The sequence below is a fragment of the Peromyscus californicus genome, unplaced genomic scaffold (assembly GCF_007827085.1).
Source record: "Peromyscus californicus insignis strain IS unplaced genomic scaffold, ASM782708v3 Scaffold_11__1_contigs__length_118956290, whole genome shotgun sequence".
Taxonomy (NCBI): domain Eukaryota; kingdom Metazoa; phylum Chordata; class Mammalia; order Rodentia; family Cricetidae; genus Peromyscus; species Peromyscus californicus.
Genome location: NW_026294402.1, coordinates 64,238,563 through 64,253,519, shown reverse-complemented (window position 1 = coordinate 64,253,519; position 14,957 = coordinate 64,238,563). Strand labels below are relative to the sequence as shown.

Below are 14,957 nucleotides of genomic sequence, written 5' to 3'. Positions count from 1 at the left end.
GGAGTGAACTTGGCTTTGGGAATTTATAGTTTGATAACCCTTCACTCAGTGAATTACCTCCCGAGTCACTAGTCATCCATAAGGTGCTCTGCATGTGAGAATCCAGAAATAGGTCTTAAGCAAAGAGGTTTGGTTTAGAAATGTGAGGAAATGTTGCTAGTAGCAGTTTGCTTTTCAGTAATGGTGGTATTTTAAGTGGGGAGGGAGTCGTTATCCACCATGAAACTCAGCACAGTACTGTGGCTTAAGATATGCAGCATCACTTTGGGGAGCTCCGCAGTCAGCTCGCCACCCCACAGCAATCCCCCTCCTCCCGCCCTGGGGTCAAGAGGGGCCCGAGGAGGTGGGGCCCGCAGCCTCCCGCACCTGCGGTTCCTTTGTCCTTAGAGTCGGGCCCCTACCCCCTAGGTTACACCTAAGGCATGTCGGAAACCAAAGCCACACGAATTCGTTGGTTGGGTAACCCGCAGCTGGCTGGGATGGATCAAGGCCGACTACAGCTTGTGTGGACTCAGGACTAACTACGGAAACTAAGCTGGCTTTAACTCAGGGATCCGTCTGCCTCTGCCTTCCTTGTGCTTGGATTAAAAGTGCGCATCACGCCGGGCGGTGGTGGCACACGCCTTTAATCCCAGCACTCGGGAGGCAGAGCAAGGCGGATCTCTGTGAGTTCGAGGCCAGCCTGGGCTACCAAGTGAGTCCCAGGAAAGGCACAAAGCTACACAGAGAAACCCTGTCTCGGAAAAAAAAAAAAAAAAAAAAAAAAAAGTGCGCATCACCCTGTCTGGCTTTAAAACAAAACAAAACAAAACAAAGATATGCAGCATCAGAAAACAGACCCAAAGCCTGCAGATTTTCCTACGTAGTGGCTAATGTTTTCTCTAGCATGTTTCACTATGTTCTATATTAATGGGCCTTGGGCTGAACAAAAGAGACCCCTAAATAACTCCTCATTGGAATGATGATCTTTTCTGGGAATACCTAAATATCTCAGAGAAGTTGATTGCAACAGATAATTTCAAGTAGAGAGTCTTGTCTTTAGAATTCTGTGTGTATTTTACTAGAGGAATAAGGAGAGCATGATAGAAGTTGCAGATATGGGGCTAGTTCACAATCATAATTAATTTGGTGTGAGGCCAGTAGTAAAAATAATTTTGTCTTCTAAGTAAAAAACAATTGATGAAGCAACTTCTCCCCAAAGGGAGAGTTATGTTGAGTTAGCAACACATGGTTCCTGAGACGTGACTTGTGTTTCATTGGAATCAGTTATTTCATCTTCCAAGGAAAGAAAAAGAAAATTCAGAATAAAATTAAATTCAGAGACATGAATTTAACTGTTTCTAACATCAGAAGTCATTGACACCAGAACAAGGGAAAATTCTCAGCCCACAACTGGTGCAAATCTCTGAGTATGGGGCCTCTGTACTTGGGGGTGGGGAGTGGGAGTGGGCTGGCAGAGGGAGGCTTTGGTGTGATTCTTCAGGGGTTCAGGAGAAATCTCACAACAAAATGCCCTCCTCTTACAGTTGTAGTGGGTAGAAAATAAGCGTCCATGTTTATGGACTACAGTGTGACACTTGGGTATAAGTGTGTTAGCATCCAGTCAAATCATGAGCGTCTCCATCATTTTCACATGTGCTCATTTGTATTGGAAATAGTCAAAATCCTCTTTTCTTTCTTTTGAAATGCATAGTGTGTAGTGTTGTTGTCCTTCTATGTGCTGCAACATTAACACTTCAGCACTTCATCTTCTATCTAACTGTATTTTGGACCCATTACTAATCCTTTTTACTCTTTTTTTTTTTTTTTTGGGTGTGTTGGGGGGTTCCAAGACAGGGTTTCTCTGTGTAACGGCTCTGGCTGTCCTAGAACTCACTTTGTAAACCAGGCTGGCCTCGAATTCTCAGAGATTTGCCTGCCTCTGCCTCTTGAGCACTAGGATTAAGGGCATGGGCCAGTAGGCCCAACTTTCCTTTCTACTCTTTCAAGACAGGGTTTCTCTGTGTAGCTTTGGCGCCTGTCCTGGATCTCGCTCTGTAGCCCAGACTGGCCTCGAACTCACAGAGATCTGCCTGGCTCTGCCTCCCGAGGGCCGGGATTAAAGGCGTGCGCCACCACCGCCGCCGGCTCCTCTCTACTCCTATTGTTTGTTGTTTTACTGGTGTACCATGGACCTTAACAGCCCTTTCTGGACTGTGGCTTTGACACCAGTCTCCTGTCCCGTGTTCATGAGGAGAAGAAGGTGCCGAAGTGCTGAGCTGCACTGACCGCAGCAGGGGCTTCCCTGGCACCAGGGAAGAAACTGAGACCTCTGTCCCTGCCCACTTGGTCTGCACATTAGATTTCTACGTTGTGAGGCTTCTCAGCTTCATTTTGTCTCAAGAAAAAAGCTTGGTAGTTCCAACCAGAAACTAAAACACTGTTGTGAGCAGGGCTTATGTAACGGCTGGTCGGTGGCGGCTGCTTTTGCTTTCTTTCCTAGAGTCTGTTACTGACCTGACATTTGCTCTCCTTTCTAACTTTCCTATGTGATCCTTATGATGAGAATTCTAAGAAACTCTTTTTATAGTCCCATCTAAGAGCTCTCATGGACACTGAGCAAGCAAGATCAAGAGGCAGAAGTGACTAGAATTATTGTTTTAAGCAGAAGGAATTGAGGTATGGATTTGGACAAGGCCTAGAGGTGATGTGATAGATTACAGATTTTGAACTCTTTTCATTATCTCTCAATTTCCTGAGATACTAGAAGTGAGCAATTGTAGCTGTACTGGGTGGGTAGTGTTATATGACAGCGTCATATGCATGACCTTTTCCTCTCCCTTAAGTATTTGGGAATAAAAGATGGGGAATGATTTCCTTACATGAAGTAAACTTTCAGACCAATTCAGATACTTATGGAATATCCCTCACTTATAAAAGATACTTAGGCAGTGTGTGCATAGAGCATAACACCAAGACAATTGCTTTTATTCTGACTTCAGAATATTTTAAAATATGGTCAGATGTGGCAGTGCACATGCGTAGCCACAGCTGAAGCAGGAGGATTGCAGTGAGCCCAGAACTAGTCTGGGACATAGAATGTGTCAAAAACCAACCAAACAAAAACCCCCAAAAAACCAAACAAATGAACAAACTTATAAGGAGGCCTAGGGAGATAGTAAAGCGCTTACTACTTCAGCATAAGGGCCTGAGTCTGATCCCTAATATCAACATAGAATTCCAGATGTGGTGGCACATTTTTGCTGGAGAGGCAGGGACAGAGAATCCCTGAGGCTCTCTGGCCAGTCAGCCTAGCCTACTTCGTAAGTCCTAGATGCCAATGAGAGATCTTGTCTCAATAAAACTAGATGCACAACTCTGGAGGAACATGTACATACACTCACACACTCAGGCTCCCTAAAAGTTCTTGGTATGACTTTAAAAATAATTCACAGTAGCTTTGCTGCACCATTAAAATGGTGTGATATCCATCACACGTTCGATCCATGGTTCACCCTAAAGTAAGTTATCTACTGAAGGGAAGCCTGGGTAGGGCAGTGACAGTGCGGGTCATCAGGCTTTCCATCTTTGGCATCTTTTTAGCCATTCCATCTCAATGGCTTCTGAAGCAAAGATGAAAGTATGAGCATTCAGGACTGCTTCCCTACACTCAGGGTTGCTATTCTTAGTCAGACCTGGGTACCTCTTCAAAGCAGTACCTCAACCCTTCTTTCCAACAGCTACTACTAATCCCTAAGCCATTGCCTGCAAGTTAATACTTCCTCATTGGCTGTGGTTGTTTGAATGAGAATGGCCCCCATAGGCTCGTATGCTATGCTCATACTTGCATGCTCAGTCCCCAGTGATGAACTGTTTGGGAAGGATTAGGAGGTGTGGCCTTGTCAGAGTAGATGTATCCATGTTGTATGTATCCATCCCAGGGGTGGGCTTTGGGTTTCAAAAGACCACAGCAGGCCCAGTGTCTGTCTCTGCCTGCTGCCTGTGGGTCAGGATGTAAAGCTTTTTGGCTGTTGCTCCAGTACCATGCCTGTATGCATCTTCTCATGATAAGAATGAGCTAGCCCTATGAAATGCTTTCTTTTATAAGAGTTGCCTTGGTCCTGATGCCACTGCACAGTGACTAAGACATGTCCCCTTGTTCCCCTGGCAAGAGGGTAGCTTGCACTGCTGTACTACCTATTTTTCCCCAGTGCAGAATGGAAGTGAATGCACATCTTCTTTTGCTTCTTTTTTTAATGACCGCATGATCAGTGCTTCTGAGATTTGTAACATCACCAACCACCTGGAGCTTTTGAAAATGCAGATTCTGATTTACTACATCTTAGGTCGAGTTTGGGACTTCCATTTTTTTTTTTTTGTTTAGAACTTATTTTTATTTTATGTGGATGAGTGCATGCTTGAATACATGTGTACCACATGCGTGTTTGGTGTCCGAATGGAGACCAGAATAGGGATGCTCTGGAACTGGAGTTGTAGACAATACTAAGCTACCATATGGGTTCTGGGAACTAAATCTAGACCCTCTTCTAGAGCAGCTAGTGCTCTTAGCCACTGAGCCATCTGTAACAGTCCAGGTGGTGCCAATGTTACTGATCTGTGAGTCTTACTGATTATCAAGGTTCACTAGACCATTCACAAGAAGGGGGATATAATTAGAAATGTATACAGTGTCACTCAGGAAGGAAGAAATGCAAGACAAATGTTCCATTAGAAGCTGAAGTTTTATTATAGGATAAGAGCACATAAAGCACATCTAAAATTGATGTGTTCGATGCACTTTTAATAAAGGTACTGTAATGTTAAAGGTACAGTTGCTAAGTACAATATAACAACATCCATATTAGAATGAAAATTGGAGTATTTAAAAGACAACATTAAATCTCTCTTTTTTTTTACATCTTGTATTTACAAAATGAATCAAAATATTTTTTTCTTTAAATTCAGGATTCAATAAAATAAACAGCTGGGAATAAGGAATCTACTACTGTAGAGAGAGGATTGAAAAGAAAACCAATGTCAGTGTAAAGTGGGATGAGCCTCTAGTAAAGATCATTAGCAAAGTTTTAGGTCCATACTATGGTTTTTAAGAATCCCATAAATGGTTTGCATTTCTAGTGTGACAGAAAAAGAAGCTTTACATCCTGTACACAAAAGAGACAGCATCTTATTTATAGGTTCGGCATCGCTGCTTCCAGACTTTCACAACTACTTCCAGCAGGCCAGGCTTGCTACCTGTAGAGTTGTGTGACATTTGTGTGCTTGATCCTGGAGACCCACACACAGTTAGACTCAGCATTTCATGTCCTCCAAAAGGACAGTGTGACTTGTAGACTTGGATATAGAATTGTTAACTGTATGACTTTGCAAGTATCAGTTTTTGCCCAAACACTCAGGGTGGGGAGTGTTTTAATTATGGGCACACTTGTCATTTTAAACAGTCATCAAATGCTGACATGTGCTGGCCATGTGCAAGTACAAAGAGATAAAATTTCTACCCTAGGGAAGCTTGGGATACTAAACTGTGCAAAAGTCAATCAATCAATCATCCAATCAAACAAACAAACAAAAAATGTTTCAATTTCTCTTCAAGCTAGACAGTTAGGGAATGGCATGATTGCATTAAAAGAGATTTCTCCCTAAATTGTATCAAATTCACTTTAAAAGGTCAATTATTAGCATTAGCTTTCATTAACCACCTGATTACATTTATAATCAAGGGAACAGCAATTAAAAATGGGAAATGTCCAGAATGGTGGCTAAGTATGTATTGTGATGCGTGGGATCCACTAATTGTGACTTGAGAAGTTATCACCTTCAGTTACAAAAAGTGCAGTAAACAGAAACATTTGCTCTATATTTATAAATTGCTCAAAAATCTTTGCTAAAGATCTTACAAATTCAGTAATATTACAGAACAATTCTAATCAATATTTAAGAAGGCTAATTACATCCTTAGTTAGATATTTGCTGTACAACTCTAACAATGCCAATTGGTCTTGGAAAGAGGTCAAAGAGTTAACAAAGGTCCTCCACTCAGTTCACAGAACTGGTTGCGGTCATAATAAAACACCATCCCTTGCTGAATTTGGAGTGTAGCCCAATGCATATGTCCATACATCTCATGACTGAGACGAGGGGAATGGCCTACGGTGCTATCAATCCTCTATAAATATTCTACGTATTTTCTATACTAGGAATTAATGTAGATTTTAGTCAGGTGCCAATTATAGAGTTCCTCAGTAAGGCAAGAAAGGATTTCTCCACTAAACAAGATTGTTGCTTTGGGGTCAAGGCCTGTCATTATTTTTCAGCTCAAGAGATGTGATGTAAAGCTGAGCAACACACTTAAATAAATGGTAACAGTTTTTCATGTCCATATTTATGAACAAACTCACCCAGTATATGTCAAATATCCATACTAAGGATGTAATTTTATCCTAATTAAATACACTCTAGAATAATTTATATAATGATGTTATGTATTTAAAGAGAAAAGCATGTCCCAAATCTAGCACTCTGATACAGTTGCCAGTTGGGTACAGGTAAATATATATATATATATGTATATATATACAAATATATAGTTATACTCAGTGAAATTAACAAGACCCAAAGGTGGTTTTGTCTAGGAATAAAAGGGATAATTTTTTTTGTTCACAAAAGTAACTTATCTAGCACCACACATCAGAAAAACACAAAAATAGCACACTCTAGTTCTAAACAGCTATGTCTAAAATAGATTATATCGTAAAACCAGTATTACACAGCATATTGTGGATTTGATAAACAGATAAATATTTGCACTGAGTAGGCTGTTTATAATATAACATCTTCTTATCTATACAGAACGAAAGCCAGAAAGTTAACTGTATAGAGGTGTGCAGAACAACATTAAATATTAGGACTCAAAAGCAGGGTGAAGGTAAATTTGAAAGAAGAGTAGGAGAGAATGTGTACAGGCCATTACAAGTTCTTAAGTTAATAGTAAATAAGGAATCTGTTGCTCGAGTTGAAGAAAGCAGTAAACAAGAGATTGCATTTACATGCAGATGTCTAAAATTTGTAGTTTTTAAAGTCTATGCACAAAAGTCATTTGTTTTATTGCTTGACATTCAGTTATGGCTAGATTATTTAACCTATTATTTTTTTGTACTTTGGAAACAAGTATATTGTTAAAGGTGCCATAAAAATGGACAACATTGAAAACGGTTTGTAAATAAACCACCCAACACTGCAGTTCTTTACAGATTAAAAGCCTTGTCTGGGGTTTGTCATAAGTTCAATATATTTAAACTGGGAAAATAGGTTGTAGCTTGAAGCCTCCCATTGGCCCAAACATCCAATACAAAAACACATCTCCACAAAAGGAGCAGGCAGACAGTACAGGTACATTTAAAGAAGCAGCCAGCTAATGTCCTACTGTTTAAAACGGTTGCCACTGTTGTAGATGAGATTTCAAACCACTGTGGAGAAGCAGAGAATTGAGGATTCGGGGAGATGTGTACAGTACATACCGGTTGTGTGTGTGTGTGTGTGTGTGTGTGTGTGTGTGTGTGTGAAATCATATTCACTATATTGCTCAAGAAATTTCTGCATTTATGTATGCAATGTGTTCAGTGATCATCACTTAGACGTAGTGACTCCTCCACACAAGTCATCATGAGAAAGGAATCATACAGGAACACGGGAGAGAAGCCAGTTGTCCTGGGAGAACAACATAATGACATGCATAGCATATAAAGCTAACAGCAAGCTGTCATTAGCTTCTAGGAGGATCAAAGGAAAAGCACAGGACAGCTTATGTGGCAAAATACACTGCATGTAAACAGAGAACACATTCTCTGGGTATCTCTTCCAAACATTCATCGCCACTCTCCACACGAGACCCCTGGGAAATGGTGGTTTCTATTTGGATCAAATATTCTGTCACCCATTTACAAGTAAAGAAGCGACTGAATAGTGTTTATTGCTCTAAGTTCTGAGGGTGTGTGTGGTCGAACATACTCTGCCTCCATTCATGGACAGGGAGCCACCTTCTTGGTATGAAGCAGCCTTCCTGCTTGCTCGTTTAAAAACATTATTTTGATAGTGTCGCGAACTGATGAGACACATGCATGCATGGGCACAGGGAGCACACAGTCACCTTTGATGACATTGATAGTTGGCCTTCTCAATCAATTAAAAATCAACAGCACCGGGAAGTCCCTATTATCAAAGCTGGTAGAAGCATCTCATACATTAGTGTTTGGGGAATAGAATGAAGAGCAGCATGCTCATTTGACTGTTGTGGCTGCATTTCTGGGCACATAACTGATCCATAGTACAAGGCTGCCCTTGTGGGGTTCTGCGTCACAACTTTGAGTAAGAGGTGGCCCTGTGATGGTATGTAAAAATGTCTATCACATGTACACAGGTGCATCAATGGGGAGAGAAAAGGAGGGAGATTTCTGCTCCCTTCTCCACTCCAAACAAGGTGCGAGGTGGTATTGTCACCTGATGGACAGGGACAGGTTTCTTACACCAAGTTCTCTTACAGCAATAAGAAGCTATGTGATTCTGCCAGGCATGTGTTATGGGGCAGGAGACTCAGAATCAGTAGTTACACTGAGCTGCCTTTATGGGAAGTGGTATATGGGAATGTGAGGCCAGAACTATGGTCAGAACTGTGAAACCCTGAAAGCTAGATCGAGTTGTGGTCTGTCATGAAGGGACTGATCTGTCTTTAAATGTCAGCTCTTACAAGAAAACAAACAAAAACCCCACAAACCAAAAAAGCTAGGGCTGTGGAATAGGAACTGTTTTGCATAACAGGAGTTTGATTTGCTCCTGGAGGAGAATACAATGGAAAAACACACACACACACACACAAAAACCCCAAAACTGTTGTTTTCTAGATCTGAAAGACTCTGTTGCTGCCTATTTCACTGATAGGTTTTACTGCTGGTTTAAGAAAAAAACCTTAATTCATAACACATAGAATTTGAAACTGTTTAAAATGTAAAATTATTTCCCACGATCGTCTTAATTGTTAGGGAAATAGCAAACAGGCTGGGCTTTGCTCCTTGACTGGTCTGTCATTTCTGAAGTCATCTTTCATACACATTGGCAGAACGTCCACTGCCTCAGGAGTTACAAAGTATTCTGAAACACAGGAATTTTGAACTCAACAAAATGAGACAGTGAAGAGTTCACACAGACAGAGAGACAGACACACACACATATACACACTTCTCTACAGTTCACTTGTGCCTTGGAGGGATAGCATTCATCATTCTTTTTAATAGTAAGAACACAATTTGTCCCAGTCCACTGGCCACCCTGTTTAAGAGTTTTAGAAGATCCCTGAGCACAGTGTTTCTGATTCTCAGCCCCAACTCCGGACAACAGGGCTGTCTTTGACACCAAGATGGATTGTCATTCACAGTAAGTCAATCATAAGGTGCTTTTTTCCCCCTTTCGGTTTCCACCAGTCAGCACAAAGAACTGTCAGAAAATAGCTTTTTATTATTATTATTAATATTATTAATAATTGTTATTTGAAAATAATAGTACTGGAAAGACATGACTCAAACAATCGGTGTTGGAAACAGTGGCTTTAGGCGGATTATCTGGCTGCCTCTCAACATTGACAAGTGATTCGATCGACATTCCTTAGCCAAAAAACCAAAAGGAAAATAAACCCCAAAACAAACAAAAAACCAAAACAAACCCAACAACTGTACAAACATGTGTTTTTCCCTGAGGGATCAAAGTACACCCGCAAGTGCTCTATGTACAGATATTGCACTAGGTAGGAATTAAAGACGTGTGCAAAAAGAGCGGCAAGGAGACGCTTGCATCCTACTGAAACCTCCTCATCAAGGCTTCTTCTAAGTTGCTTTGCATTTTGGAATGTCGGAACACAAACAGCCATCCCTTAGTCTAAAACTAAAAACACGTACATCTACTATGGCACATTCAATGAAATAAAAAGTTTTTTCCAAAGACAGATAGGCAAATTCCATCAAGAAAATAATACAAAGTTTGTTTGTTTGTATTTTTTTTTAGAAAATTACATTACTTTCTTTCTTTGTTTCACATTACAAAATCTTTTTTTTTTCTTTACACAAATCACATCTTATTGCAGGAATATTTCTAGTGCCATCAAATATTTATAGAAGGGTTAAAAAAATAGAAGTCTCTCTAGAGTGGTCCAGACAAGGCTTTGTATAGAATAAATCTTTTTCTTTCCATCTTCTAGTTTTGATTTATGTATTTTGAATACATTTTCTTTCCCATTGACACTTAGTAGCCTAGAAGCGGTCTAACACACGCATATCATACACACAAAAGCCACACACACACACACACACACACACACACACACACACACACACACACAGGCAAAAACCCTCTTTCCTCCCCTGATCCTCAGCCCACCCCCATCACTCACAGAGATCTGGTATCCACTCGCTAAAGAACAACCAAACTTGAAGCAGTGTCTTAGGTCATGTTTTCCTTAAGTTAGGAAGGGTGAATCAGGATGTGAAAGACTTTGGAAAAAAAAATCCATGGATTTAACACAAATTAGAATGCTGAATGCTTAAAAAAAAAAAAAATCCATAGCCTTAGCACAATTTGTGATCTGTCCAAAAAGTGTTTTCAACTGCACTTTGGATTTCGCTGTGGCCAAGGCCAATTTCTCATGATGTTGCTGGATCACTTGAGTATCCCAGTAACAACATCCAGATTTTGTACAAATGCCTCATTTACCTTCCGTAAAAAAGAGTTGTCTGATGGCCTTCTAGCAGCCGAGCATACAATACTGTTCAGTCCCCAGGAGACTGTTGAGCCTTTTAAGTTCAGGCAACTTCAATGACATGAACTAGTAAGCGTTATGGTTCTGTGTCAGCAACCACCTTGTGACACCACACAAGTGGTTCTCACCATAAGGAAGAAAAGAAAAATGCCAAAGGTTTTACATCCTGTTCCTCTCAACGTAGGTGCAAACCATAGTTGTCCCTCAGTTTCTCAGAGCATCTGTCTCTATGGCTCCGTCCCAATAATGTTGGAGGAGTTTGCTCTGAAAGCATACTTCCTGCTTTTCTTCCAGATACACCTGGAAACAGTATCACACCACCCTCTCCTGCTGTATTGTCAAAGCAATGTCACCATGGCAGGGTACTGAGATTGCAGTATCTTGTGTTTGTTTTGCATTAGGTACATGCAGAATCCTTTCTGGGAAAACGAATTTCTCTGAAGTTCAATGTCACCTTCTTTCTCACCCTTAGAGAAGTTCGGTCAGCTCACCTTATTCACACATGGACACTGGAATTAGGTTTAGTTGCTCTTTAGTGCGCTAGCACCTGAGGCTGGTCATATGCAGAAAGCTTTGGTTAAAAAGAAGTTAATATATTTTACTAAAACCATCCCCAAATTTAGTGAATCTGAACTAAAAAAGAAAGGAAAAACGAAAACCAAACCCAACCTCACACCATTCCCTCACACAGGAGAAACAACAGAAAAAAAAAAAGGGTAAATAAATAACAAAACTGTACTCTTTTCAGAATATAAATACTATTAATCTTTAAAGGAACTATGCTTAAATAAAATTTTGATTTACCCCTTCTTGCCCAATATAAATACTATATGCTGACAGCTAACCTCTCTATATAAACACATAAAATTTTCTATGCTTGTAAGAAATTTAAGTAAATATCACTCTCCTGTTTATGGTTAAACCCTTAACTATGTTTTTGAAAAAAAAAATCAGATGTTATTTAGGCTTCACCCACACATTTCTGTACAAATAATTCCTTCCTACTTTCCAAGTCCCTCAGTAAATAAGGCAGAAAGTCAGCGAAGTTAAAAATTGTGAAGTGCTCTGGGAAGCTGGCCCTGGTAAACCCATCATATGGACATCAGCAGGAACAGAAATGCTGGCAAAAGATATTAGAAGGACCCTAGTGGCAGAGGAGGCCATTAGATGTATAGGGTTTCGTAGACGCACCCACCTTTGTACCATGGAAGATGTTCCCTTTTCCTTACAGATATGGTCTTTGATGCCAGACCAGTGTCTTATGACCAAAGTCATCTCCCAAATGCCTCCAAATTTCTCAAAAGGGCACTTGTTTTAAAGAATTTATTGATTTTTTTTAAATCTCTGTTTCTCTCACTGTGTGTGCGCTTGCTCACAGAGGGAACACTGGTATCTTGGAGCTGGAGCTACAGGCTTTTTGAGTGGCCTGATCTGATTGCTGGGGTTATTCCTCTGATAGAGCAATAAGCGCTCTTGACCTCTAAGCCACCATCTCTCTCTAGTCCCAGGGCCCTTGCTTTTAAAAATATACACACCTGTGAACATAAGAATATTCCTTCCTACTCCCACTGGGCATTATTTTTTTTAAATGCAGAATTAATCAAGGATACCTCAATACTTCTTACCTGAACACAAAAGCCAAACTATCTTCTAAATATTTAAAAAAATAAATTACAGTCCACAGTTTCCTAGTGAAGATGAATACACGAGAAAATGTCTGCAGCTGGTATCACCTTCACGCTGAAGGCTTATTTTAAATACAGGAACCAGGTTCGACACTGTCTCCGTCCATCTTCATCCATTGTCTACCCAACATGGAGAGGAGCAGTCTAGAACCTGGGACAGCTAGTCCAGGATCAGTTTTCTCTGAGATGAATTCTTAGGGCTCCTGATGCCAAGAACATAAGACATTCAATAAATGTGGGGAGTGTGTTTGCTCCACATAGAGTCTTTGGGTCCTTCTTCTAAATAAGAGCTACAATTTAATCCATAAATTTAATCAATTCTGGTTACTAATTAGTTCTGAAAGCATCCGAATTCCAAGTTGATACTGTGTCACTTTGACTACTGAATTGAGTCAAATGAGTCTCTCCTCCTCCACTTCCCAAAGGTGGCATTTTAAAAACTTCAGAAAATGCACATATGGTTTAAGCCCACAGCACCAGATACTCTTCGACTCTGTCGGAAGCATAAACACACCCATTCTTAATTGCATGCAAAACAAAATACGATTTAGGGAGCAGTCCGTTAATTCCAAATTTACAAGGTGGGAAAAAAAAATTCAACATGTTGATTTCTGGATATGACCAGCCAGTCTTTTAAAAGTAATTGCTATTTGTTTTTGTTTTTGTAAACAGCAGCATAAATACCTCCCGACGTACCTTCCAAGCCTTCTCAGCTAAACTTGTGTTTCTGGTGTACATGCGACACGGCGACAGTGAACACACTAGCATTTAATTTAAAGGAAACAAAAGGTGCAAAACAGAAAGTGCCTTATCAATTCAACAGGAAAAGCTACGCCAGTCACTACAGTTTATATTAATTAAAACAATATATAAACAATATCTCTTTAGCTATATATAGTCTTCATGCCCATTTACCCTGTGTAATATATTATAATGCTATTGTTGTGAGCGCTATGGATCCCCTTTTCACGCCATCCCGCTGACCGGCAATAATCGGTGAGAAAAACAAAATCTTCCTTCATGACACAGAAAAGCAAGCTGTGCAAAGTACCGCCGCGACCCCCCCCCCCCCCACTACGCACACTGGGGTCACCGATTACTGCTGGACTCTGTTGTTACCCGTAAGAGTCTGTGGGCAGTGAGCTAGAAGAAAAGGGACTCCTCTGACCGTAGTACCCTCCTCCTGTTATATGCAGAGGTCAACCGCTCTAGAAGTCGAGACAGAAAAAGGGTCCGTATCTGTCGGCATAGTGGAAATCATATGCATGAGCAAAACAAGTTTAGCTTTTATTGGTTCTGATTGTTTTCCCTCTGTGCCTGAACCCCGATCACCATAAGATGTCTGTGCAGTGTGGTGGCGCTCCAGGGCTGTTCAGGGCCATAGAAAGTGTCTCAGTTAATTTTGTCTTCGTTGTCATTGTTTTGTTTCCTTTTTTTTTTTTTTCTTTTCATGTTTGTACTTCAGATGTTCTAGAAGTGCTCGGGTACTACGTTTACCCATCGATCTGCATCGCTGGCTCAAATTCTGAAGTGAACAATTCCTTGTATAATGGAGGAAAATGGAGTCGTACAATGTCTGGGTATATTGCTTTAAATGCCATTAGCTTTTCTGTATGTCGTCCACATAAGGCTCTTAACGTAGACACCTTGCATATTAGCTGTAAGCAGGAGAAAGGACAGGATGTCAGGGGAGGGCGGTCACGAAAGGGAAAATTCAAGGACTCAGGGTGACCTCCACAACACTGCTCATCATGGTGAAGACCCACCTGATGCTGCTTAAGCCTCCAGTGAGGGGGCAGGGAGAGATGAGTGGAGGTCCTGTGTTAGGACGCTTGGAATGCACCACATGCATTTTCAACATGAATAAGTTAACTCAAGGAGTTATTCATAAGCAAATTTGCCCCCTCCCCCCTTCATTGCTAGAGTCTAGATGAGGTTCTGGGCTCCTCCCTAATCCGGGCTGCACCATCTGAAGCCCTGCTGGCTGCCTCAGTGGGGGAAAAAAGAGGTCTCCTGATGGAGAAGTAGGTGAATGGCAGGTTAGCAAGGTCACTACAGCTAGAGAGGGGCACCTATTATACATCGTATGCAGAATGAGTGGGGGTCAATTCTTTTGTTTTAGTTTTTAAAATTACACTTATCTCTCTCAGCTCTCTCTCTCTATGTAGGTATGTATATATGGTATGTGTGTGTATGTAGGTCAGAGGACAACTTCTGGGAGTCAGCTCTCTCCTTCCACCATGTGGGTCCTGGGGGGTCACATTCAGATCATCTGGTTAGTGTCTTGAGTCTCTTAGCCATTCACCAGACTGTATGAGTAAATGCTATGGGTGATTTCCTTCTAGAGGGAGATCTTTCTCTATACTATAAAGTCACTCAGGGTCTCAGTTAATGAAAGTCTAGCAGCTGAAGGTAACCGCAGTGACCTGCAAAGTTGCTTGTAAACCCTACTGAACTACAGAAAGGCTGCAGAT

General features: G+C 40.9%; 1 protein-coding gene across 3 annotated transcripts in view; it reads right to left on the bottom strand.

Annotated features, from left to right (window-relative positions):
• Positions 1-4,702: 4,702 nt before the first annotated feature.
• Rora (RAR related orphan receptor A) overlaps positions 4,703-14,957 on the bottom strand; it is a 744,161-nt gene continuing 733,906 nt past the window's right edge. For all 3 annotated transcript variants that reach the window (XM_052713323.1, XM_052713341.1, XM_052713333.1), the window contains one exon: positions 4,703-14,141. In XM_052713323.1, the coding sequence (XP_052569283.1) occupies positions 13,977-14,141 (165 nt within the window). In that variant the 3' untranslated portion in view covers positions 4,703-13,976. The remainder of the gene's footprint in view (positions 14,142-14,957) is intronic.